The sequence below is a fragment of the Passer domesticus genome, chromosome 1 (assembly GCF_036417665.1).
Source record: "Passer domesticus isolate bPasDom1 chromosome 1, bPasDom1.hap1, whole genome shotgun sequence".
Taxonomy (NCBI): Eukaryota; Metazoa; Chordata; class Aves; order Passeriformes; family Passeridae; genus Passer; species Passer domesticus.
Genome location: NC_087474.1, coordinates 96,087,001 through 96,114,512, shown reverse-complemented (window position 1 = coordinate 96,114,512; position 27,512 = coordinate 96,087,001). Strand labels below are relative to the sequence as shown.

Genomic DNA, 27,512 nt, shown 5'->3' with positions numbered 1-27,512 from the left:
TTAAAACTCTGTCCTTGGATAAATATTTTGTATGACCTTTATGTAGGAAAATACTGTGCTAAAGTGTATGGAATCTAGAAATGTTACAGGATGGGCCAGGAGCTGGCTGAGGAGATGGCTGTGGATCTTGCTGAAAAGGAGGTATTAAATAGTGCAAGGACATTAAAGGGAATTCTTGACTGTCAAATTTCCTTAATGTGTTGCTTTTGAAACTTTTTCAAAAAATCAAAAGTATTAAGTTTGAGGCCTTATTAACAACAAAAAGATACAGGAATGTGAGGTAGCAGGTTATCTTGAACAAGGAGTAATTGCAGTGAGGGAAATCAGTAGTGTAAACTAATAGCTTTTATGAGATGAGGTAATGTTTTTTTAAGCTCAGTTTTCAGTTGCAAACAATAGAGAACAGTGCCAGTCTGCAGACTGAGCTGCTCATGTGTTACTGTTCTGAAAAAGGTGAGTGCTTTCATACACCAGGCAAGAATCTTCAGCAAATGTCAAGGAAGTATTAGCAGTGTTAGTCTTGGCATTGAGGCAACCCTCCAGGGAATGTCACATGTGGATGGATCCTGGCCACTTGCAGACAAAAGAGGCAAGTTCCAGTCAGGCAGGCTTAGAAAGTAAAACTAGGGTACTCTGCAGAAGACTGGACCTTAGGAAAAGTCTGTTCTGTTTATTCTAGATGAACAAAATCTTCCACGGTTAAATAAGAGTATCAGGTCAGTAAATAAATTCCAGGAAGAGAAAAGGACAGAGATAGCAGAACAGCAAATTAGCTGTGTGTTAAATTACTGCAGAAATTAAAAGAAAGTGGTAGCACTGTGTTCAGGCTCATGAATCTTTTAGGACCAAAGGACATAGGCTGTCTGGCTGTGAATGAGTGTTACAGGCTAAATTAGGTAAGGATGACCTCAAACAGCATGTACAGGGCAGTGTATATTGTGTCTGAAGTAGACTGAATTTGCAAAAGCTTAGGTCGTGCTTAACTGGGAGGTTATCATTACCAGAGAGGGGGGCAAAGCTTCTTCAGAGGACAGGGAGATATGCTTTATATTGCACTGTCCTCTGAAATTGTCAGTTTGTACCACTTACCTTGTAGAAGTTAACCTGAAGAACTTTACATGCAGATTTACCTCTTTAGTCCAAGGTTCTAACAATTTCACCCTAGTTTTTGCAGTTCTCAGGGCAGTGAGTCTTGATCACTCCAGGTTCTAGGCAGTATTTCACATTAAAAAGTAATGAATGGCTTTTTTCTCTTCACAATTGCTTAACTTACCAGAAATTGAATTTGACTAAGTTAAATTCCCTAAATGTAGGAACTTGTTGTGGCATTGGTAGAATGTAACAGGTGCTAATTATGAGTGCTTTAAGTATTAATTTTTGGCCTGTCCAACATAAGTTGTAATTGATTTGAAGACAGATTTAAATGGAGGTGAATAGTGTGTGGTTATGAGGTGGTTGATGCAAAGCTTTTAACAGTTCAGAATAAGGATTGGTAGATATCATGAAGGTGAAATAAATGGAAAGTTCTTTTCAGGTGGAAACACACAAACTTCTTGAAAATGTTTCTTTTCAATAAAAACTTTGAAGTTCTTAAGGTTATCTGAAGAGCTTGTGTCATTATAGCAGTGCAGGCTAGTGAAGAAAATACATAATTTTTAAAATTGTACTGTAGAAAAACAGGAGCTTAATTAGGAAAGCTTTAAATATTTGCCCTAATGGTTGGTAGGTTGATCAAGAAGAACTTGATCCTCATGCCAATGTAGCTGAGCAGTGTTCTTGTTGGTTTTGCACTCCTATGGCACAGGGCAGTGAAAATAGGATGTGTTGTAAAGCACTCGACACAGTATAATATTTGAATATGCTCTGACTATGAACTGTATTGGAATGGATGTCAAAATTTGGAAGTGGTGATGTCACATGCTTAGTCTGCCTCACTTTGCACCCAGATCCCAAAACTGTTAATTTACAAAGTAAGTTGAAGATTGTGCAGCATGAGTTGTGTGGCCATTTTCAGGTATATAGACTACTTTAAGAAACATTTGAATTATTTTTCAATGCCAAAATTAAGGAAATAAACATTTCCTTGAAAAACAACAAACCCCCTTATAACTGGGAATTTTAACAAGACTTGAACAGTTTAAAACAATATTTTTCACTTAGCTTACATTTCTTGACTGGGTACTTGATCTAGGCACTGGGAAAAAAAAACTGTGCGTTTAGTGCCAGAGGGCAAGAACTGGAACCACATAAAAGTAATGCTGGAAATTATTTTTTTCTAGGAAATGTGATGAGGCAGAAGAGAAGTAAATAGATGTGTGGGTGGATGAGACTAGTGCTGGCTGAACAGCTGGGTTTAGGGTTGAGAGACCCATGGGAACATTGCAAAGAGAACTCTGCTGAGAAAGATGTCATAGTGGGGAGCTTGCTTGTCTTTACAGGGAAATAATGAGAAGGCTTAGCAATTCATATATGTTGGGGGAGAGGCAGGAATGCAATTGTGAGGGGATAGGGAGAGAGAAGGTGAAGGCATCTGAATTGGGATGAAAGACTGGGAGCATGGAAATTGAGAAAGGAATTTGGAGATAATGCTGCTGTGAAGAAAGGAGACCAAAAAGAATAAGAAGTATTGAAATTCAAACTAAAAATTAGCAGAAGAATCCGCCTTCTGTGGTCTTGTTCCTGCTCCATTTATAATGAAACCTAATATTCCTGAACACCTTCTTTCATCAAAGTATCTATCCCATCCCCTGTAATTACTGCTTTTGGTCATAATATAGCTTTAGGAACTCGTTTAGTGCTGTCAAAAGTGCACACCATAGGTGTGCAATTAGGCTTCTCAGTTGTGCAGGTGTCATGATGACACTTAAAAGTGTTTTAACTTTCTGCTTATAAAAACCCAGCCCTGGGGAAATTAATATGGTCAGTGCTAAAGATGAGCTTACTGATGTCAGGAGATGCCCATTATTTCAGAGGGCACAATCTGCTGTTTCTATGGGGCCCTCTTGTGTGCACATATGGACAATTTCTGATGGATAAATCTCAGTCTGCATGGTGGAGGCAATGCCACTGATGGATAGAGCTTCCTGACAAGTGCACGGTGCCATGGCTTTGTGTGACAAGGAATGCATGGTTGCGTGATCATTACCTGTCACTGGCAGTTCAGTTTCTAAGCTGGATGTTAGGCCTATGCTATTTCAGAAAAAAGTGGGATTTGATCAGTACTGTGGTTTGACTATGCCAGCAGCCTGTTTGAAAGGTGGGGAGTGGGAATGTGCAGCTCGGGTAGAAGGAGAACACAAAGCTGCTGCTCTTAGTGGCCACACAGCCTTTACAGACCTGTGTGGACTCACACTGATAGTGAGATCTCAATTATTTTCTCTGAAAGTTAGATAAGATGGGAGAGTGCTGGAGAGGGAAAAGTAGTCTCAACAGCTGGGTGTTGCCTACGTTGTTTTCTCTACATGTGACTTTACTCCAGAAAAATGGGCATAGCTTTTCATGGGAGGCCAACAGCCTGATATGGTAATGCTGAGCATTCAAGTCACAAATGAGCTGCTACGAGTTCTGCTCTAGCAGTAGAAAATGTTGGATAATCCTCCAAAATAACATGGGCCAAGTGGGTGTCCTTTGCTTGAAATTTTGTTTTTCTTTTCCCATCTTTTTAAATAGGAAGAATGCTCCTATGAGATAAGGAAAGACTATGGAATACGATGTGGTTTAAAACATTCAATCACTACAGTGTTGTACCCTATTAAAAAAATCATAAAAATCTGTATTCTGAACAGGAATTACTGGGCTGCTCTATTATAAAAAAAGTTTAAGCCAGGAATTAAATTGGTTTATAAGTGAACATTCTTACATACTGAGCAAGACTGGGGTCAGCCACAGTAATGTGGCTTAATGCATTAAGTCCTTTGTTTCAAGAGATTATTTTCAAAAAAATCAAGAAGTTTTCGTAAGAAATCAGAACATAATAAAACCAGAGGTGAATTTTTAAGGAATTTGTTCAAAAGTAAAGTGCTTGTCTTTTGCAGTTCAAATAATTTTCCTCTGAGTTTTTGTTTGTTTGGTTTGGGGGTTTTTTGTGTTGGGGTTTTTAATGTGTGCAGATTATGTCTGCTTTTAATAGAGACATTTTGAAAAATCTTAAAGTAATAAGGAAACTTTTTTCTTTGATTTTCTTTTTTTTTCAATAAAAAAGGCAAACTGGCCTGATTTTTGCTCTGTCTGGCAATTCTGTTTATAAAAATCTAGAGCTATGATGCCATACAGCTCTGCACTCACCAAATTCCATCGCAGGCAAAACAGACTGAACTTAGGGATAATGATTGAATTTACTACAAACAAAAACAGAGCAGGATAAGAAGTAAAATAAATCTTAAAACCACCTTCCCACCAGTCATCTCTCCTTCTCAGTCTCTACGTTCTCCCCTGCAGTGGCACAGGGAGACAGGGAATGGGATTTTGGTCAGTTTGCCACAGGTTGTTTGTCCTACTCCTCAGGGAGAGGAGTCCTTCCCCTGCTCCACCATTGGGTCCCTCTCACAGGAGACAGTTCTCCACAAATTTCTTCAATAGGCTTCCTACAGGCCACAGTTCTTCACAAATTGCTGCAATATGGATCATTCTTCCCTGAGGTGCAGTCCTTCAGGGCCACAGATTCTACCAGCAAACCTTCTCCAGTGTGGGTTTCTCTCTTCATGGGTCTGCCTGTCCCTGCCAGGAGCTTGTTCCACCCCTGACTTCTCATCGATTCACAAACTCCTTTCAAGCATCCCTGCTCTGGCATGGGATCCTCCACAGGCTGCAGGTGGATCTCTGCCTCTCTTGTGGGACTCCATGGGCTGCAGGGACAGAGCTGCTTCACCATGGTCTGCAGGGGAATCTTTGCTCAGGTGCCTCTCCAGTACCAAAATCTAGCCAACAAAGCCAATACAGCAACCTCTCTATTACTTATTGGCATATTTAGGGTTGCAGTCTTGTTGAGGGGATTTGTTTTTTTGTTTTTTTTTTGATTCTGTGTTTGGTGGCTTTTTTGAATAGAATTGATTCATAGTGTTATTTGGCAGAAGCTAGTTAATCTGTTCTCCACAATGCTGTGGCATGGAGATTCTTTTTGGTTTGGGAGGAATGATACCAGCCTTAGACTTCTGAACTCTGCTGCCTGTTTGATGTCTTGTTGTACCAGTTCTTCTGTGATTCCTGTCATGGGGGATATCTAGGCAGAAAATAGGATGGCTCAGTAGCAGCTGAGCATGTGGACACTAAGGGGCAGATGAGAATGCAGGCTAATGTATGGGATCTCGTGGCTGGATCACAGGATCCCCCTCATTTTTTCCCCCATCCTGGTGTATACTTACTTTGCCTTTCATTAGGTGATGTGGAAGCACAGCGTGCTGCTTTGAGGTGACAGCAGGGGCCAGAGCAGCCCAATGTGTCTGTAGGACATCAATACAGGCTGCCACTCCAGGGCAGGGCATGGCTCCCACTGTGGGTAAGGGAGGGGTCACCTGCTTACAATTAACCTGCTGCACTCACATCAAGGGCTGGAATACATGTCTGTTCCTATTAGGGAATTTCATGTGCCTAAAGTATTTTGGAAAGAAACCCAAACTTTTATCAGAATAAAGTTCTTATTGCTGAAAAACTTTGAATTGATGAATTAGCAGCTATTTTATTCATGAGTTATACTAGGGAAAAAACCAAAACCAAATTAGTTTCAATTAATTGTATCTTAAAAAAATATAAGTATTGCAGATTTCACTTGTAAACTTTTCTTGTTTTCAGAAACAAGACACTGGACAGATTTTGTTGGATATGACCTATAACCAGCTGGGTGTGACAGAGAAGGAATATTTTGGTTTACAGCAAAATGAAACTTCAGTGGATTCACCTGTAAGTGTAGTAAATAATAATGTGTGTGCATGTATATGTGTGTATAAATATATATACATGTACGTATACACACATATTCATGCACACACATGCACATAAACAGTATTTATTTGTAAATATTTTTAATCTATCTAATAGTTTTTCATTTCACAGCGATGGCTGGAACCAAGCAAACCTATTAGAAAACAGTTAAAAGGTAAGACTTATTTTTACTATTTTGATTGTAACTCTGCAGTTCTGTTTTTCTATGTTGTTATGGCTAGAACAAAAGCATATTGTCCAGATGGTGGATTTTTCTTCAACAGCAACTCTTATGTCTGCCAGTCTTTTCAGCAGATCCTTCTACTTCTCCTTACTCCTGAGTGGAAATAAGACCTGTTAGATCATTGACTTTGATGCTATAATGCAGCTAAACCTGGTTTCTGAGCAGCGTTAGACATGCTTAGAGGGCCATGAAAGCAGTAGTCATATTGTGGTGCCAGTGAATTCCTCCTGAGAGGGAAGCAAAGGAAGAGGGTTTTGATTGAGAGAGGAATAGCCAGATTCGTGTGTAGGTTCTGACAATTTCTTGTGTCACATACAATAAGAAACCCCAAACTTATGCATTTTTATTAAAAAATAACTAACCAAAAAAACCAATGCCGCACACTTCCAGGTTCCTCTGTTGTTCTAGTATGTCTTGTTTTATACAACTTTGGGTAATACAGAATGCCTACCAAGAGGGATAGGCCAGCCAGCATAACCCTGGTCAGAGAGCAGCTTAGGAGTGGCACTGAGTGGCACTGTCCCAGTTTGTGCTGTGACACTTGAGATACGTTTTTCAGCACTCTCATTTCTACCTTGTGCTAGAGATGATGCCTTTTTTTTTTTCAATTCATATACAAAAGTAGCATGTTGGACTTCTGTAATAGAATGTATTTATACGTTAGCTAGAACTGAGCATTATCCCAACTGAGATACCTTAAACGTATTTAGTGCTTTTCTCTCTTCTAATACCTAGGAGGCAAAGGAAGCTCAATAATGCCTTCTATGCAAAGTAACGTATGCTAAGAACTTTAAATGAAAACATGACTACATTTGAGAGTATTTTCTTCTCAAAGTTGATGTAGTTGGTGTTGGGGCATCAGGAGAGACTTTGCATAGTTTCTTTGAGTTTCATGAATAAAATACATAAGATTTCTGTGTGGTTGTTCATGTAATTTTTCTGTAAATATAGAAATGAAAATATTATGCTCTTTCAGTTTTAAACTAAATATTGATTTGCTCTTCTAAAATATTGCAGGAGGTTTTCCCTGCACGCTTCATTTTCGTGTAAGGTTTTTTATACCCGATCCTAACACACTTCAGCAAGAACAAACCAGGTAACTTCTGTTTGGCGTTTGCTTTCATGAACTAAGAATGTGTCTTGCCCATGTCTGCAGCTTGGCAAATTATGCTTTATGACATAGATAACTTTCTGTTACTCTTGGTATTGAATGCATTTGGAATGGAGAGATTAATGCCATGCTCACAATGAGTAGTTTCTGATATACACAGCTTACAACTCAGATACAGCTGGAGTGTAAGTTAGTACTAAGATGTAGGTGTTAAAAGTACATTTATTGGCATCTTGAATTTTTTTTTGAGTCTGCATGCCCTAGGTCTATCTATCTTAGACGTTTTGTATCAACACTGAGTCAGTTTTGAACATGTGTAGTAGATTTAATGCTGAGGGTGTGGGAGGGTGGGGTTTATTTTTTTTGGGAAAGAACAGATAACAGTTCTTGTTTTCTCATTTGCCCATTACTTGTAGCATGCAAAGATGTATAACGCCTCAGTTTACAGTAGACTTCTGAAGTTTTATTTTTAAACCTGTCTCTAAGTTTATGGGGTGATGAGGTGCCTGAATTGTAAGCAGTTTTCAGTTAATTTGTTACAAGATTTTAATTGAATACTTGTTTTGTTCAGTGCCTGTAATTTGGAGTTTAGAATTTGAAGAATTAATCTGGCCATTAATCTGACATTTCTGTAGCACTTTCATTGCTTATTAATTTCAGTGACTTGGGAATATAAATAGTACAAAATGTGAAATTATATTTCATGTAGAAAATTTGGGTTTTGACCTGTTTTGGTATTTGTTAATCATGTTTTAAGCTGTTCTGCAGTTTAAAACTGAAATTATTCAAATATCTGCTCTCTGAGGTTCTTCACATGCCCACTCTTCACTATCACTATAAACTAACATTGTCAAACACACTAATAAGAGGAAGACTGAACTGGTCTTGGAGAATTGTTTAAGAGCTTTTTGTTAGCATATGGTGCTAGAGAAATGTCTCATCCTCCACTGAGTAGCTCCAAGATAGACTCACAGTCAAACCTTGATTGAGATTAATTTTTTTTTTAAATGCTTATTTTTTTTTTAAATTTGCATTCAAAATGACTATTCCAGGAAGAAAAAGAGCCTATTTCAGTGGTGATTTAGTTTTTGTAGTGTTAATTGTGACATTAATACCGTGGCCCTGGAGTTGCAGTAGAGACTGCCAAAGATCCTTAAAAATGTTGTGAGAGTAAGTGGGTGTATGATTGCATATTTGTAAATGCCACTAATATTTGTTCATCTGTTTGTATAGCTTGCTGGGAAATCTAATGAAGTAAAACTAATATATGTAGCTATTAAAATCATACCATTTAAAAATAAATGCAAATTTTTTTCTTTTCCAAAAAAATATTTTCTAGGCATTTGTTCTTTCTGCAGTTGAAGATTGATATTGCAGAAGGAAGGTAATAAGAATCTTCACTTTCTCTATAATTCTTTTAAAAATAAAATTAAAAAGCCTTTGACCTGAGGGCATTGTTGCTGTAAAATTATCCCAGTTATCCCATAAATATGCCTTGTGAGACATTGCTTTAAAGGAAATTGACATTGCTAGGAAATGTTACAAATTTTCTCATAGCTCACTTGTTAAGAACAATTTAGAAGTCTCTTGTGAATGAGCTATAGGAGATCCTGTGTGTCAACAAGCTCAACATCAGCCGCAGAGATATTTATGCAAGGCTTGGTGTGCCAGGCATGGAATTCTAAACCTGGGGACCCACTACCTAGTGCAGTAATCAGGAGTAGCAATGGGCAGTTCATGCTAGAATTTCTCATTATTTCAGGGTTATATTACCTATATGGTGGGCATATACCCAGTGGTTTATTTGGCTGTGATTTCTGTGTGTCTATACACTAAAAAAAAAGTAGAAAGAAAAACATGGTCCGAGTATTTGCTGCCAGTTGCAATGTCAGTTGCCTACAGGTGTTGTCTTTTTTCTTTCATAGAGTCAGTTTTGGTCATAAGATCAGAGCTGTCTTTGTGCTTGGCATTTGAGTAATTTTAGTGTTTGTGTCTAGTTTTACATACACCAGAATGCAGCTATTAAAGTAATGTCCAGAACCCCATAAAAGTCTTTTCTCCTTTTTCTTTCCTGACTAAGCATCCAGCAAGAGTTTGAGCATGTCCTTTTCTGATTAGTTCCTTCCGTTCACTTAAGGGACTGTTTAATATCTGGTTGTACTCTGCTTTAACAATCAAACTTAGTAAGAAAAAATCAGATACTCTTTTGAAGATAAATTAGTCTGTGCATACTGAACTAATTGTGAGACAGTTTCAATAAGACATACATACAGTCTATGATTAAATAAAATATTTTCCTCTAATTTCCAGGTTGTCATGCCCCATTAGTTCTGCTGTTGTCTTGGCATCATATGCAGTACAATGTAAGTAATTACCAACTGTTATTTTGTTAATAAATTGATTTGACCAACTATTTTCTTGGCTGTTTGGCACTGAAAAGTCAGGAAAGATTTCTTTCCTTATCTATTAATGCAGAGTATTTGGTATGTAGGTGAAGGTTATTAAAGCAGCCTGCAGAGACAGTCTAAATAGAAAAAGAATACATTTTAGGCCTGTAAAAAAAAGTTGATACAAGAATAGTGTTACTATTTATGTGTGCTTCTGACTGCTGACAAAAAAGTCAGGTTTGCATTGTCAATGGAAACAAAACTGTGAAACTTACTGTGTGTTACAATAGCTATGGGAAAGCATTCCAAGGGAATAAGTGGTCATCTAGAGAGCAGATAAGAGGAAGGTAAACTCATGATTAAGAAACTACAGTGTTCTTACACAATGTTTGTTTCATAGAATTTGGTTTGTTACTTATGTAAAACTGGCCCTTTGCAACACATTTAAGGTGACTTCACATATAAGAACTTACATCCTTCTTATCTGCCTTCAGCTGGCAAAAAAAAATCAAGTGATGATACTAGATGATGATACTTCCACTATCTTCTGTAGGAAAACCAAATTGGAGTCTGACAATGCCTCACAAGCATCTTCAACAGATAGTGGAAAACAGCTGGAGGAAGACCTTTCTCATTAAACAAATAAAGAAAAAAAAAAACATGTTGGGGGTTTACTGGCGTTTGCATATTTGTTAAAATAGTCAGGGGAAAATAAGTGAGAATAGTTGTGTAATTATTTGGCTGAATCTCATTTCTTTTGTGGAAAGACTATCAAGCCCCACAGAAACAATTGAGGTAATTTCTGTTTGAAATATGAACCAAGCTAAAGTAATTAAAGTGCGGTTTTCAAAGAGGAATGTGATAAACTCTTAGTATCTGTTGAAACCCTAAGAGTCTATGAAACGTTTGCTTTTAAGTTTAAGCATATCATATGTTGCATCCTTTTATAAAATGAAACTGTAATCAGATTCAACCTTCAGTAAGAACAGTTGACATTTTCCTCATTTCCCATAGTCCCAGTTTTGGTGCCAAATGAAATGCATCCTGCTCTGGTGTTTCTGAGGCCCAGTAAGGGCACTTGAAGACTGAAACACTCTGCACCATTAGGATTGCTAAATGAATTGGTGATCCAGTTCTGCTAAAGCTCAAAAATGAAGAATGCAAAGGTTTTATCAAAAGGGAAATTAATCATGTCATATCTAGTGTATCCCAAAGTTGTTTCTGCTTCCCCTTCAGTTTTACGACTGTTCCCTTTTTAGTACTTAGGCTAGGATACCTGCTAATGCAGTTGTCTGTACTAAAGGAGAATGATAGAAGGACGGTGAAGATTGTCAAAGGGTGCTAGTGTGTTTTAATCATTGTCTTTCATGGTGGATTCTGGATTTTCCACTGAGCTATTTATCTGTTTTTTCTAACTCCTGATAGTGCTGCTTTTACCAAGTGGTAGGGATTTTTTTTCTGTTTCTTTTTATTTTTTAATTAAAAATGCACACCACAAAAAACCCCAAACCCAAAAGTAACTGCTTTTTGCTATCTGATTTCCTTTCTGTTGCTGTTCGTGTGATACAGATATTTATTCTCTGCATTGGTATGGAATGAAATGTTTAATAGACATATTCCCTTAAGTTTGTTTTTTTTTGCTTTTACCTGAAGATGGCGGCATAGGAAAGAGATTTTTGAAATCAAGGGGTTTGGTCTCCTTACTGAGTCATGTTTGCTGTGATTCCTTTTTTAAGTAGTTTTCTATTATTTAATTTCCAATCATACTCAGTAAGGAAAGCTGAAGTTCTTGGTATGAGGTAGCTGCTTATGAGAAATCCATTGTTTCAGATTGCCATGAATCAGTTCTACCTGGGCTATTTACTGCCACTTCTTGATGGCTTTCAGGCTTCTCTCTCCTTTGTAGCTCTCCTTGTATGCAGAAGGGGAAATCCTTGCTGTCTGACAACCTTGTGGGTTGTTTATTTAAAAGGTGTAGCAGTTGTTGCTGACAACTGCTGAGGCAGATCAGTGTATGAAGTCTGGTGTTTGATATTTCTGCTCTTGCTTCTTAACTAAATTTTTTTCCATGTGCTGGCTGTATGGTTGGCCTTCAGAGGCTTTGTCTGAGTTTTGCAAGGGGACAGTTTTTGGTGATCTCTTCTGGGATGCTGCTTCTCTGTAGTGCCCTGTGTGCAGACATTTGGTTCTGAAAAAAAGCTCTGACGTGTCCCTCTGCCCTGCTGCAGCACACCCTGTGTTGCCTGGTGGGGCTAAGTTACAGGGGAATGCAAGTGGGTGTGAATACTGTGTCTGAAGAACATGTGACTGAACCTGATTACGAACATACTTCAGCCACTTCAGGAATAAGCTGTTAGTGTATTATCAGGAATGTACTTTGTGACAAAACAGTCAGTGGATTTTGAAATATTTTTTCTTTAAGAAGAACTTGTTAAGGTGCATTTCAAATAATTTCATCATTGTGAAGTTGGAAGGATACACTCATACTGAAAAAACTTGATTAGTCATGTGTTTTTACTAGTGCAAAAGGGGAATGTTGTACTGTCTATAAAACCAAATAAGGAAACCTATACAGTACGATTATTCCTTTTTAAAAATTTCAAATGGTGATTTAGCACCATTTGTTTTCTATCACTTCATGTAGCAAATTGCCATTTCCAGGCCATTGTTTAAATGCCCAGCTTCTGGTATGTAAGAAATCCCATGGGATTTGTGAGAATATGCTCTTATGTTAATAAATCCATTGCTGACTTGGGACTTGAATCTGAAGCACAGCAGTAAAGTTAGCCAAGATGTTATGAATGCTTCTAAGGTTATTTTTTCCTGAGCATCAATTGCTCTTGTCTTGTGCAGTACTGCTCCTCTCAGCCCTGCTTTGAGACCCAGGAATCGCCTCCAGCTCACTACTATCTGTCTTTGGGACTTTGATCAGAAAGGGGTTAACTGGTTGCTAGGGATTCAAATGGACTTTAACCTCTTCTAAGGAAAGGAGGGCTGGTGATGATGAGGAGTCAAGGCAAGCTGAGCTTAGTGTGAAAGTCTCTCAGGAGTTGGGAATAAGAGTGTTAAAATTTTGGGAGTGCCAGAAGATTGATGCCCCAGAGATCGAGGTGGGCTGTGCGACTTAGAGAAACATCAACACCACAGTGAGGCCTGACTCTTTTTTCTGACTTGCCATCATTTTGCCTTACTTTATAAAAATTGGGTTGACCCCTCACACTTCCTAGTTTATGGAAGCCTCTCTATTTTCATGGTTAGCACTTGGGGATTTTTCTGTGTGTGCTCCCCACCTATGCTTTATTGAAGTGAAATAGTGCTCATAAGGACATTTCATATAAGCTGAGAGATTTGCTTACAGATCAGCCAGGTTTCTGCTTCTTTCCAGGGCACCTTTAACCCTTAGAATCAAAATCAGACTGGATTAGTAGAGAGAACTTTGAGCTGAATTTCCAGTGTTTGAAATTACTTACTAGATGGGTTGGGTAGTCTGACAATTGTGTGCATGTCACATCTGTTCTTCTGAAGCCTGCATCAGTGCTGTTCAGCCAGAGGTACCTTTTATCATATCTTAGAGTACCTGTCGTCAGCAGTGCCAGTGTTATCTGTGTGAGATTGATAACGCTCCCGGTACAAGAATCAGCTTGGAGAGGTTAATTGAAAAACATTCACATTTCCTTCCATATGGTTCACTGAATCTGAATTCTAGATTGCTGCTCCTGAGCTTGCTAGCATCTCTGTACAACAGATCATCTAAGAGTGTCCTGGTTGTTTATGTACAGCAACCTTCCAGCTCTTTTGGGCTGGTTTTCCTTAGTTATGTTTTACACTTGTGTTAGGCAATACAGAAGCCACTTCAGGAGATCATTGCTTCAAGTATTGTTTGTGATGATCTTCCATTAAGCCACAAATAATTTTTTGAACTGTAGCACTTCAAAACAAGGTACAGACTCCAGAGTGGAGAACCCCAGATTGGGATTCTGGCCGGTGTTGTAGCTGAAGGAGCTGACTTTCTGCAGTGCCTCTTAAATTTGATACTACTATTCTTCTCTATTTTTAAGTTGGATGAACTTATTAAATATTTTTGTATAACATAACTAAAAAGGGGAAAAGAAGAGTTTCTCAAGGTCAAAGTTCATGTAATATAGTATTACACTCATGGTAACAGCCTCGAGTTGCACCAGGCAAGGTTTAGGTTCTGTATTAATAAACATTTCTTCACCAAAAGGGTTGTCAGGCTTTTGAAGAGGCTGTCCAGGTAAGTGGTGAAGTCATGATTCCAGGAGGTATTTAAAAAATGTGTAGATGTGGCACAGAGGGATATGGTTTAATGTGGGCTTGTCAGTGCTGGGTTAAGAGTTGGACTCAATGGTCTTAGAGGTCTTGTCCAGCCCAAATGACTTTGTGATTCTCAAATGATTAATGTTCAATGCTGAGAAACAATGTATACGTATGGCAGAGGATCAGATGCATTAATTTGGTAAAGCCTCACAATGTTTTGGGAGTATTGGTAACTATTCCTTTAAGTGTTTTATCCCAATACCTCCTCAAAATGAATACTCTTTTTACTTTGGATCCTACTTTGCTTTTCGCAGTAGTTTTTTTCATTGTGTCTGTATGGTTTCTGAAGTACATATTGTATTTGAGATGCAGAAACAGCAGCTCAGTATAATTTATAGTTTCTAATTTGTTTCTTCCTTTTCCTTGTGACTGTGGTTTTGTGTTGCTGTTTGACTGTGTCTGGGTTTTGAGCTGCTGATTTTTATTTTTTAGTTCTTTTAATAAAAGGCATTACAATGACTGGCTCATTTTTCATTCTGGGGTGGTAAATAACTTGGAGACTACCATTGTGCATGCATAGTTTTCTTTATTTTTCCTCTACAAATGTTCCTTTGTTTTTATTAATGCCTAATTTCTCATTCTGTCTTACCACAAAATGGCCAGCTGTTGTAAGTGGTCATAAGCAGCTATTTACAGTCATGCCTAGGCTGAACATTTTGTAAGGGCTCTTGAGTGTGAAGCATTATTTCCTTTTACAAAACAAATTAATTTTAACTCACATGATAGCTAGTTCTGCTTGTCCTGTAGGGCATCACAATTACTTAGGGACTGAGTGGGTTCGTGTTCATGTTCGCATCCTTATTTGGATACAGGTTCCACTTGTTGAAACACCTTTCCTTCTCTCAACATTCACTTCTGAGGGTTTTGGTCCTTTTAGGAATTTTTCTCTGAAAACCATTTTCAACATGGTGTCATTTTGCTCAATCTAATGTACCATTTTAGTCTGTCTGTAGTAAGTGGCTGCATTTTTATGTTGCTTCTTTGAAACTGAATTCTGCTGTAGCAGATTGTTTTTTGATTCCAGAAACATTTTAATAATTGACTAATTTTTAGTTACTGTTGAGAAACATTTTATGCTAGAAAGTTCATCTTTCTTTGTTCTCTTTTTGTTCCTTGCCAAGAAGTAATCACTTAAAATTTCTAGACTGATTAAACTGTATAGATTAAGTATTTTTTCTTTTTGTACCTCCGTTTTCATATGAAGATAAATTAACCATTAGCCTTTAATACTACATTTCACGCTCATCTCAAGAATGTGAGGTTTTTGGTTTTTTTTTCTGTCCTGATTTGGAGGCCAGTCATGTGATCCTAACTATGTTTTAATCCCGGACTGCAGTTTTGTACGTGAAGATTTTTACAATTTATGTGCAAGACTCTTCCTGTGGTTTGTTTATTCTGTTGCCCTGTGAACTTGATCTTTATATGTAGTTATCCTTTTTTTTTAAACAGACAACTCAATTCACTTTTGTGCTTTATTCATTTTACCTACAATATTAAAATTGCTATAAAGTTACAAATTCAATATGAACCTGCTGGATTCTTTTCTGATACACTTCTCAGGTCTATAGAAAATTGATATTTAACCAGTTTCTAAAGACTAGTTTTTGTAGGCATTACATTGGGTAAATTTGCCCAAATTACCTATAACTGATTTCTCATCATGGTTAGCCAATGAGCCATTCATACATTTCCCTTTTTCTATCTGAAGTTACTTGAAATGCCCATGTGCAGAAATAAGTTCTGGTGCTATTTCTTTGTGTGCAGTTCTTTTTCTTACTATTTATAAGCAAAGTCTGTAGATTTGGAGAACAATGTCATCTGCACCTTGAAGGATATCTGAACAAATTATTTTTGAAAAAAGTATGAAGAATTTATGGCTTGTTTAGGCTTCAATAAGGCATAGACAGATCCTATACTCTGTAAACATGTATGATTTCAAGACTTGTGTTTCAAATACTTATAAGCCCTTATTTTGTTGAAAATTTGTATAACTATTGTTTCAGCATGTCAGCATGGCTACTTGGCTATTGAACTCTGCTTTTACTAGAAATTTAAAAATAAACATCCTGTTTTTACTGAATATGACCTTCTAAATTAAAGGTCCATCATATTCCTACCTTTAAAGATTTTCATATTAGATATCTAACTCTAAAATATAATATGCTGATATTCAAATATAAGGGGTTTGTTTGTTTTTTGACTTGTCCTTGGTTCCAATTTCTCTCACTGTGCTCTGTATTGTTTACAATTTATAATAAGTTAAGGAGCAACAATAGTCTAGAATGGAGATAGGTTAAAATATTATTATTTTTATGCTCTATCTTCATTGAGTTAGTATCTGCTGACTCGTGATCAGAGCAGAAACTATGTCAGGAGAAACTCAGATTAGAAATAGGTCTTTAATATTTCTTGCCCTTCTTCTCTCTTCTGGAGAAATCAAGTAAAGAGATAGAAGCATCATGGGTTATTATTCCTGCCGAGGTCTTGATATGTCCTAACTTTCTTCCCTACTCGGATAATTAAATCTTACACAAGATCATTAGTCTTGCAAGATGTTTCTCTTCTACTGTAACAGCTGGCTAGGGAGTTGGAGAAGCTAAATTGCTCCCCTTGTTGGCATGGCCTCAGGTAGCTGGTAGCAAGAGAGAAAAAACCCAGTGTAGCTTATTTAGAAGATTAGAAAGAAGACTACCTCATAATGTATGGAGGAGTAACAGTTGTCCCTTTTAGAGAAGATAAAATTACAGTAAAAATATATTTTCCTATTGCAAAGAAAATTGAAATAGAAAACTGCGTTATCTTATTCCTGACAATCTGGTCTTTTCCCATTGGCAAGACTGGTATTCAAGCTGGCTGCAGCAAACCTTAAAGATGTAGATTGTTTCATAGAAAAGATTGGTTGTGTTAATGACTGCTAAAGGAAAGGATCCTCAATCAACTACTGTAATTGTGAAATTGTGGGTTTTATTTTACACTGGTATTAGCACACTATTTATTTCTAAAAGTTTCAAATTTTCACTTCTGTTGTTGTTGCCTTAGATTTAGCATTGTCAGGCTTGGACTTTTGTCAATATATGGATATTCCTAAAAATCATTTCAGTTTCTTAGGATACTTCTGCATTGTCTGCCTTGGTTGATTTGGTGTTTTTTTGTTTTGTTTTTATTCGTTCTTGGTTTTTTGTTTTTCTTCAGATAAATTTTACAATAATGTTAAAATACATGTTTTGGCTCTCATGGAAAGTATGTAGTCTTTTGCCTGCCACTTGCTAATTAATTTCAAGTTTAGGCTAACTTTTAAGGGAAAGAACTAAGCATGCAATACTTTGTGCATTTAAAGTAAATAAGTTTCTCTTTCTCATTCCCTTTTTTATTTAAATATTTCTTTTGATACAGACAATTAGGTGTCCAACTATGTTAGCTTTTGACTGCATTTCCCTGAGAATTGTATTGTATCATTGTAGTTCCATTTTCTGGACCATATAAATCATGCAGTTTGAATATACATATAAGTGGCAAATATTAGTTATCCCCTGCATTACAGATCCTGCATAATTACTAGGTATAAGTTATTTCTCATGTTCTCCTCATGCCACTCAGCTTGACTCACTTAAATATCTCTTCCGTACTTTGAAAAAAATTTTTTTGGAAAAAAGTGTTAATATTATTGATAGTATATCCTAAAAGTGTGTTCTTGAACTTTGATTTAGTTGAGGAGCTTTCAATGCTGAATTGTTTGCAGCCTATCAGTTACGTTCTTTTATGTTAATTTGCAAATCATACCAATAACTTCTGGGAAATTTTAAGGCTTTATAATCACTATTCCATACTCCTTATGAAAAAGAGGGTTAATACATCTTATAGTTATTTACTTTTTGTAGCCACTTGGCAATGTTATGTGTCAATCAGCAGTTATTTCACATTTTCTCTTAAGTAATTCACAGCTGAATTTCTAGGACAGAGATATAGTTGGTAGTAGAGTGATTTCCACCTGAATTTGGGAAGAGTGGATGCTTTTTAAATGACAGATCTTGTTGAAGACTTCTAATGTGTTCTAGTCAAGTAAATGTGTCAAATTTATTTCATTTGCCATCTCTTACCGAAGCAGTTTGGTGTTCTCTGATGTTAAAGTGCTGCACGTCTGTGTCAGCACAGCATATGACATCTGTCTGGTGCGTTACAGGTTGTGATGCAAAAGTGAGGCTACATAAGTAACTAAATAAGGTACTGAGTCATTCAGTGTCTGAGATGATAGTTATGGTAAGTGTATTTTGAAAAAAGTCTTACCTTGCTGAGGTCATACAGTTCTCGATGTTCGACACTTCTTGTCTGTTGGGAAATAATTGGTAATTTCGTAGTGTTCCCGTATGTGTTTTAATGAGAAGAAAATTCTTCTAAACAAAAATCCAATTAACTGTGAAAACTGTATATGTGTTTCTTGTTTCTTAACAGCACAACTTGGAGACTATAATGCTTCAGTGCATTGTTCAGGATATCTTTCAAATTACAACTTTATACCGGAGCAGAACAAAGATTTTCTTACCAAAGTAGAAACGCTACATGAGCAACACAGGTAATATGAACTTTTAGTTCTCTCTCACCTCTTGAGCTTAAAAAAAAAAAAAAGTCAAAAGGAAGACTCAAGTTCTTAGTAGTTTCATTGCAACAGCCGGTTGTATTTCATATATATTCTGTTAAATGAAATACTTGGGTTTATCATAGAGACGCTAGATTAATTATATTCAGAGTATGATGCCAATGTTTAGAAACGTTTTAATAAATTTCTGGTTATAATCTCTGGGAGATTAGTTAGCCTTAAATTCATTCAAGGCAACAATCTAGAACACTATACTAGATGTTTGAGGAATTTGCTGCATGAAGAACATTTGATCATTTTTCAAATTCTATAGATTTTTGTCTATATATGTGGAAAAAAACTCCCAAGAAACGCCATAACTATAAAGCACTTCAATTAACTTTGTGCTTTCACTCCCCTCTCCTGAGTGTAATACAAAAGCTGCAACAGATTATTCCAGTCAGTGCACTGCTAATTATTTTTTCTGACCCTGCTGATTTGTCTCTTGTAAGATTGCAGCTTTGGAATTAGTAGTGTTGATCAGATATTTGCAAGCTGAATGCAAATATACCAATCTAAGAAATTGTCTGTGAGAAAATGAAATCCAAATCTCTGTAGACTTTTTTTTCTCTATCTGTATCTTGACTGCAGCAGAGCTAATTGCCTGCTCTCTTAGTTTCTTTGATTTATACCCTGAAATATTTCCATTTTCATGTCTTCCTACTGTCTCTCAGCAGTATCTTTCAATACTCTTACTATTCCCTCTGGTTTCTTTACTGCTAGTTGGGTGTAGTGAGTAGTTCTGAACTTCACGTGTGCTCCCTAGCCATTCAGAGCAGGCCTTGTCATTTATGGAGCAAAAGAACATAACCACTGAAGTCTTAACTCCAACTGTCCTTTCTGTTGGAGGTACTAATCTGGGCTGCTTTCCTAACAGTTCATGTTCAGGCACACAACAGCTGATGCTTCTACTCCTTCCAAATTAATTTGCAGTTTCCAGTAGGCTCAGTAGTTTTTGAGGGGGACTTTTAAACAGGAATGAGCAAACCTGCTTGTCTTTAGGAAGGAGTGACCTTGGAGGCCACTGAGGGAAGTTTCTGAAGAGTCTTGGATTGGCTGGGTTGAGCTCGTCTATGTAGTGCTGTGGTAGCCAGAGATATAACCCTGGTTATGGTCTGCAGAGGAAGGATCAGGTGTTAGCATTGGTCCAGACTGAGGTGTGGTGGGGTCTGTTGGAAAGACTGCTTTCTTGTCTGTGTCCTTGCAGTGATATCAATGCTTTCATTGAGTGTCATTGGTGGAGTGAAGCCTTGATGGTTGAGAAGTTTAACTTCCATATTGGAACTAACAGAGATGTTGGTAATTGAAAGTCTGAATAAAAATATGAGTGGATTGGACTGGAAAAAATGTTTCTTTATTGTTTTAACACCTCTTTTGAAACTAAACTCTTAAAGGCCAACTTACTTTAGAGTGCAGGGAGAAGCAGACAAATTATTGTATATTCTGGCAGTATTTCTTGTATACTCCTTTGGCATTCATATGTCTCAGACATGAATTTGACTAGATCAGTGCCAAGAACATACTTGACAAGAATGGTTCTGGTGTTCATCAGAGCTGCTGGGAAGGAAAGATAGAAAGGAAGAGTTTACTTTTTTAACCCTTGAGAGAACATTGTTTCTTTGGAATGAGATTTCTGCCAACCTGGAATAAAAAATATTGCTGTAAACCATATAGGTTATCTGTAAATAATTGTAGCTTTGAAGCTGGTATTCTTGTATTATACAGTGTTTCAAAGCCAATCCTATAAACATCTATTATTTTTTCATTCTTTAGAGTCCATCCTTTGGGAAACTTTCACAAAGGAAAACAAAAAAAGGCTTGAATTGCTGAAATACAGGCTTGAGAAGTTGTGTTACGTGTTGTAACTCAGTGCAAGGTTTTTGTTACCTAGGTCTTATGTTGTTTTTCAAAATCTGAGGAAGTATTTCCTGAACAAGTTCATGTCACACTGTTCAGTGGACAGTATGTAGCTGTTAAGAAAGCAGCTATTGTCATGTTGAACTGGTATAGCTTCAGAAATTTTCCTTTTGTGTTCATCCCTAAATCCATAGGGAGATTTTTCTGTATATAGTTGGTTCTAACGTGGTTTTCCTGCTGTGTTTTGCTTAGTGAAATAAGCAGCCTGAGATCTTAGGATGCAAATATTGTCCAAATTGTTTAGGTTATCATAGTGCTTGCTAGATCCTGCCATCAGTTTGAAGAGAAGGATGCATTTGTAACTAAATAGGATGCTTATATTCCAGATGAGGTTTACTAGTCCTTGGGTATCAACAGCTATAAACACTGGAACATCAAGACCAGTTTCCTCTTGCCTGTTTATCTCACTGAATAATTGCCATCTGCTTAGGGACCTGAAGGCTTCGTTTCACCTCTAATTGAGTAGGAGGGTGTAACAATAATGAGTAAAAACCCTAAGTCTGTGCTGAGATACTTCTTGGCCCTTCAAGACACAAGGCATGACTAGTCTGATGTAGATGTAGTATACAAATTGAGAATTAAAATTTGCAGGCATATCTTGTTAGTGTGCAGAAGACCTTCTGAACAAAGTACTTGATCAAATTATTTAAAATGACAGTAATGTACTCCTGCAAACGTATTCAGCATCTTTTTATATAACCAAATGGGCATTTCACATTGGTTTGCTTCTGTAATTTTCTGACACAGTGAAAGATATAGGGTCTATAAAGTTTTTCAGAATCAAGGTAACAATAATCAGTACACATGTACATCTGAGAAACCAGTTGAGGATTGTGACAAACAGCAGTTTTCTTCATCGTTGCTCTCTTTTTTCCTGATATTATGCCATCCTCAAGCCACACTGGCCGTGGCTTTCATGTTCAAGGTAGCTTTCAGTTTTCTGCAGCATGATGTAATATTTCCTAGAGTGGCTGTTTGAGGGCATTGTATTTTGATGGCTTTGCATTTAAAAAGAGGGATATTAATTGGAAGCAACAGATGCTGGAGTTCTTCAGATAACGCAATGTTACATGAACTTTTTGCAGGTTGTACCTAATTACATTTGATTAATGTAATTCTATGCATGTTGTTTTGGAAACTTACCTATCAAAGTGTTGTTTTTACCTGTACTTATAGAAGCTTTCTTGAAGATGAGAAGGTCAAATGCTTTTATTATTTTAATGTCTTAGCTGCAGGACAAAAAAATATTTTAGGACTTACAGATTTTAGGTAAACTCAGAGGGCTTTTCCTTGGTGAGTTTCATAACTTTAACTTTTAATTTGTTCTTCCCCCTTTATTTTATTAGTACACTTGTGCTTCTTATCTTTCTTCTACATGACTTCTTTCTGAGAGACTATGAAATATATAATATTTACAGATACAGCTTCTTATTAAAAAGTCAGATTTTATAGGGGAATTGTTTCCTCATCCCTTTGAACATAACAGATAACAAAGATTTTTCTAAAAATAGCTAATCCAGAGTGGCTAAGGTAATAAAATCACATATAATTAACTTAATTTTTTGGGAGTACTTTAGCAGGGCCATCACCAGTAAAAAAGTTGTGGCACTACCTAATATGGGGTTTTTCTCAGACAGTGGACTTGGGCTTTCTTATGTTTTTATGCATTTGGAATAAATATAATATAATTTTTTTTAACTTTTCTGTGGTTCATATTTATTATTTTTTCCCTTCTTCTAGTGGCCTCAAGCAATCTGAAGCAGAGTCCTGCTATATAAATATAGCAAGAACACTTGAATTCTATGGAGTGGAATTGCACAGTGGTAGAGTATGTTTACATTGTAATTTTTCCCTTGGAAAGTAAATTTATATGCTTTTTTTTAACATTAATTAATAGTAGTAAAAAAAGAGTAATATTTAAGTACTGACTTTATCATGTGTTATTTTTTAGTAGAGCTGGGTAATTTTTCAATAACTTATGTGTGACATAGGTGATAGAATTTCAACCAAATAAGCTAGAACTCATCAAAAGTGTAACAAAGTATTTTTAAGACAAACTATTTAATTACTGCAATATATTTTACTTAATAATTTTACAAAGGTTTCTGAGTGTCTTACCATGAAAGAAAATGAATGCTCTGATTAGTGCTATTAGTTGGCAGGTGTTTTAAGAGTTTCATTTCTCTGAATTTCTAGCATTAATTTCTTAAATGTTAAGAATATAGAGGGTTTTGGGTTGGTTTTTTTTTTTGTTTGGTTTGGGGGGTTTTTTTGTGTTTTTTGTGGTTTGTGTTTTTTTGTTTTTTGTTTGTTTGTTTGTTTAAATTTCTGTATTCCCAGATTCCAGGCTAAATTTAAGTATTTAACAGCTTGAGCAATGACCAGTAAAAATGTATTTGAACTCTTTTAGATACAAGGTATTCATTGATAAGAAACATGTCTTGCTATTTCAATGTCTACTGCAATTTAATGTTTTGATTACACTATTCATCCGAAGTGAATCCCCAAAATGCCCCTTTATTTGCATCCTAGGTTGCAAGCAACCTTTTGTGCTTCTGTGCAATAGTAAATTGGTTTTGTGTAAGACTTGTAGTGTGAAAACCAAAGGAAGTGTACTGCAGATAATTGATTTCCTAGGTGAAGATGACTTCCAGTTTTCCTAAAGTTTTTGTGAGGTTTGTTAATAATCCTGACACTAAGAGTTATAATGAAAAATTAATAAATTTATTTAATGATGAGGAAGGAATAAAATGAGTCATTTACTTCCTTCAACATATTTTCTTCTTGTTTTTCTTTATGCTGCCAGAAATAAGTGAGTGTTGCATTGGATTTCTAGAAATTCCTAAAGTACTTCTGTATGAAGCCACTGTAATTACATTCATATTCATGAAATGCAGTGCTCAAAAGCTTTTTTTAATAATGGAGAAAAGTAGAAAGGAAAGGAAATTATCTTAGTAAATCTGACTTTGTATAGTCTGTCCATTGGGTCATCTGTCACCTTTCTACTTTATTGAAGAAGCTCTTAGTGTCATACTTGAGATCACTATATGCACTTAACTTGATTGGATATTTTCCTTTTAAATTCTGTTATAGCCTAGTATTTTGATAAGCCAACTTGAGTGCTAAGACTTCCACACTAGACTGTGACCAGTCTCTTAATATTGATGGGATGTCGTTTCTGAAAGCTCTTCCAATTTTCATTGTCCTTCCTGAGCTGCAGGCCACTGAACTGCTGCTTCACAGAGGCTACTATGTCCTGCCCCTGCTTTGGCAGGGATTTTTACAGTGCCTTCTGATATCCTCCTCCACTCAGGACTGCTTTTACCTCTTCCTTCCAGTTTTGTCACATCCCAGTGCCTTGACCAGATTGAGCAGGGGCTAATTAAACTGCATCTCTGTGAAAGGCTTTATCTTTGTGGATTCTGATGATCTTGTTCCTCTTAGATTGTGTATGGCAGGAGAACCAGGTAACACCTGGCTTTTGTACTAATGGCCCAAAGAAGCTGGTGCTCCTGTGCTGGTGGTTGAGAGTGGGATACTTTTGGATAATGTTTCTTGAAGAGCAGATGGATATATAGCTTCCTTTTTTTTTTTTTTTTGTTTTATGATATAAAGTTAAATATTTAATGTGTGAGCCTTTTTTTCAGCAACTTAGTGAGCATGCAACTTCAATCTGAGCTCAGTTTTCATCTGCAAACACTTCTGCTTTTTTTCTGATGAAAAATCGGAACTGCTAAAATATTAAAATATGCGATAGTGTTAGGAGACTTGAGAGAGTGAATTCAATATCTTAAAACTATATTGATATTTCTTGAATTTCTAATCTCCTTTTCACTCTGGACCACTATCCCCTCTGCTCAATAATTAATCTGCTGTTAGCTTATCTTTGATTTTTACTCAGAGAGTTGAAGATATGGAAATATTGATTCAACAAATTTCCTATCTACAAAAATCAAAATGGTAATTGTAAATTAAATCAAATATGAATCTGTACTTAACTAGCTAGATGCCTGGCATAATAATTTATCTTTACAAATTTTATTATCTTCTTCATGATACCTGTTTTTTAATAAAAATATGCATGTTATTTCTTTGTTATGCAATTTAACAGCTTGATGTTTTGAAAAGGAAATAACTGTACATCAATATCATATTTCATATAAGAGACCCTCTCTCTATGGTATTCCAGCATCTTGATTTTGTGTTTCTTAGGCTCAATACAAGAGAATTCATAATAACAAATAGCATGGGAGCTTAGTGGTTTGGGCTGGTGCAGAGGAGTGTTAGGAATCAACTTTGTTCTGACAAAGCTTCTGGAGAAAATAGAGCAGTTTAGTCTCATTAATCCCTATCAAGTGTTTTAGATAATCCTTTATTTCTACTTAATAATGTAGATTTTAAGGTTTTACTTTTAAAGCTGTTTTTTCTTCACAGTATTGATTTTTCAAAGCAGGAACCTGGAGTAAGCACAAAGTGCTAATAATACTATTTTCTACCCTGCTTTGGGTTTGCCATATCATGGCAGAAACAGCTAAACTGTAGGCAGTTAATCTCCTGAATACCTCAGTGTTCTTCCCAAGTATTAAAATACAGGGATGTCAGTTTTGGATTCCTGTATTATGCTTTGCAAATTAGTTTTGACTTCACTAATTCATGGGCCTGTATCACACTTCTATTCAACTGTTTTTAAAGGATTTATTGTAGACTTTCCACAGTATTGCCAGAGCACATGCTACTTGTTCTATTTTCCCAAACTTTACTAATATAAAGAAATTGGGATTGGACATGGAGGAAAGCCATATATTAGTTGAGCCCAGAGTACCATCTAGAGGAGCAACAGTGCTACTGAAGGCTTTAAGAGAATCTGTTACCATTGGCTGTCCTTTAAAAACAGTCTGAAACTGCTTTTGAGTCAAACCTGATATTTTAAACAATGGATTCTACTTACATGTTGATTTATGCATTTAGCTCTGTTTAGAAATCTGTGTAATAACACATTAATGTGTATTGATCATAAGAAATGGGAAGCCAAGGTTTGTAACTTCTTTAACATCAGTCTGAGTTTAGGCTCAAAATGACCATTCAGCATTCTCCTCTCTGCATTTTTGTTTGTTTTTTTTTTTGTTTTTTTTTTTTTTAACTCAAATGTTTGCTTCTATGGAATAATGTGTTTTTTCTTGAGTACCTCAGTACCTAGAAATGGTTGTAAAACTATGTGGGGGTTTTTTTCCCCAGTTGCATATGTTAAGCTAACGCACAGCTTTTGTTTTAGCTAATAATGGATTTCATTTAGTGTATGAAATATTAATGTACACATGTATTTCTCCAACATATTCTCATATGGAAAATTGTGGTCACCTCTTGTGCAGTCTTCCTTGATAAGACCTTTTAGGAAAAAGTAAGGAATTATTTCCTCTCTTTTTAAAACAGCATGTAATCAGGTAATTTTTGTCAGTTCCCAAAATTCTGTGACATTTACCTGACTAATCTTGGGAAGTATTTGAACTTCTTTCCTGAAATTAGTAAGGCTAGACTTGCAAATTTACTCTTGATACAGATCTAAGGAGCAACCAGGCTAGTAGGATGAACATTACAACTTTTAATGAATGAATAATATTTAGAATGTGTAATAGATACCATCAAAGGAAAGAGATGTGCAAAAATCAAAACTCAAAAATGTCACTGATTTCATTGCTCAGTTTTAAATTCCTCAGTTTATTCCTAGCAATTTAGGTATAGAAAGCTTGAAAATACATTTATTAGTAGATAAATGTGTATGACACAAGCTGCATCTGTGTTCTTACAGTATTTTTCTTTTTTAGGATCTCCATAATCTAGATCTTATGATTGGGATTGCATCCAGTGGAATTGCTGTATATAGAAAACTCATCTGTACAAGCTTCTATCCCTGGTAAATTCCTGTATTGTAAAGAAATGTGTCCAGTTTTTTTCAATCTTACTTCCATTTGCTTTCACATTTTTTCCAAAGAAGCCTGCAATACATATATTTGTTCTTTGTGGAGTATTGTGGTATTTCCTTGTGCTTAGATAAAAACGAAAACTTACCTAGGCTTTTAAATCTTTAAGGCTTTTGATGTCCTTGCACTGTGTGAAGTCTTGATCAAGTTAGTTGACATACAAGTATGAGTACATTATTAGGAAAACCTTGTGGTCTTGGAGATTTGCTGCTGTTATGCTCAATAATATGTCTCTTTTAAAACAAGCAAAACCAATCAGTATTGCTATTAAAGTTCAGCCCCTAATTCAGTCTGAATTAAGTTCAGTCTGAACTTCTTAACATGGCATTCAGCAAGAAGATACTTCTTGGAGTAGAAATGTAAAATGAGGTTTTTGGAGTTTCAGGTTTACAGGAAGTAGGCTAATATAATTTAGACATTTTTAAATCTCATCAAATATGGGTACATAACATTAACAAGCAGAGAGACTTGCACATTATTCTCTGATACATAAAACATTAGAATGCATGATTGTGCTGTAGAAAATAACCTCTGCAAAGAAATAATGTGCACAAGAGCTCTAATGTGAATGACATGAGAAGTTATATAAGCTGCAATTTTTTGAAGCGCTTTTGGGCTTTATTAGTTATACCATACTAAAAATTGTAAACTGAATAAGAAATTATATGCAGGCTGGGCATTTCCCTAAAGTTTTTTTATTAGATCAGAAAGAAGGTTTTTTTCAGTCTTTCTTTTTTAATGAAGTATGAACCTTTTTTTAATGCTTGATAAAGCCATAATTTTGTCATGTTATATCCGAGTTCTTTGTTGAATTTGTAACAAAAACATTATCATTTTTCTGGATAACTTTTTTGGTAAGATAGTACAGTGTTCTTAATGATGACAGAAAAATGCATTCCAAGGGGTCGTACTTGCTTTTTGGCCCTTAATTATACAAAAAAGAACCAACTCCCTAGCTGTATTCTTTAAATACTAGTGTCATTCCATC

The 27,512-nt window shown here is 36.2% G+C and overlaps 1 protein-coding gene across 5 annotated transcripts in view; it reads left to right on the top strand.

Moving 5' to 3' along the window:
* The window catches only part of PTPN3 (protein tyrosine phosphatase non-receptor type 3), a 119,160-nt gene that overhangs the window by 34,231 nt on the left and 57,417 nt on the right, over window positions 1-27,512 (top strand). The window contains exons 1-9 of one of the 5 annotated variants that reach the window (XM_064430046.1): window positions 2,606-2,623; window positions 5,788-5,895; window positions 6,034-6,091; window positions 7,178-7,256; window positions 8,611-8,655; window positions 9,582-9,634; window positions 18,446-18,566; window positions 22,287-22,374; window positions 26,369-26,457. In XM_064430046.1, coding sequence (XP_064286116.1) covers window positions 5,818-5,895; window positions 6,034-6,091; window positions 7,178-7,256; window positions 8,611-8,655; window positions 9,582-9,634; window positions 18,446-18,566; window positions 22,287-22,374; window positions 26,369-26,457 — 611 coding nt within the window. In that variant the 5' untranslated portion in view covers window positions 2,606-2,623; window positions 5,788-5,817. Of the gene's footprint in view, window positions 1-2,605; window positions 2,624-5,787; window positions 5,896-6,033; window positions 6,092-7,177; window positions 7,257-7,436; window positions 7,457-8,610; window positions 8,656-9,581; window positions 9,635-18,445; window positions 18,567-22,286; window positions 22,375-26,368; window positions 26,458-27,512 lie in introns of those variants that run through there. The other 4 variants (XM_064430036.1, XM_064430026.1, XM_064430072.1 and 1 more) reach the window with 4 other exon arrangements.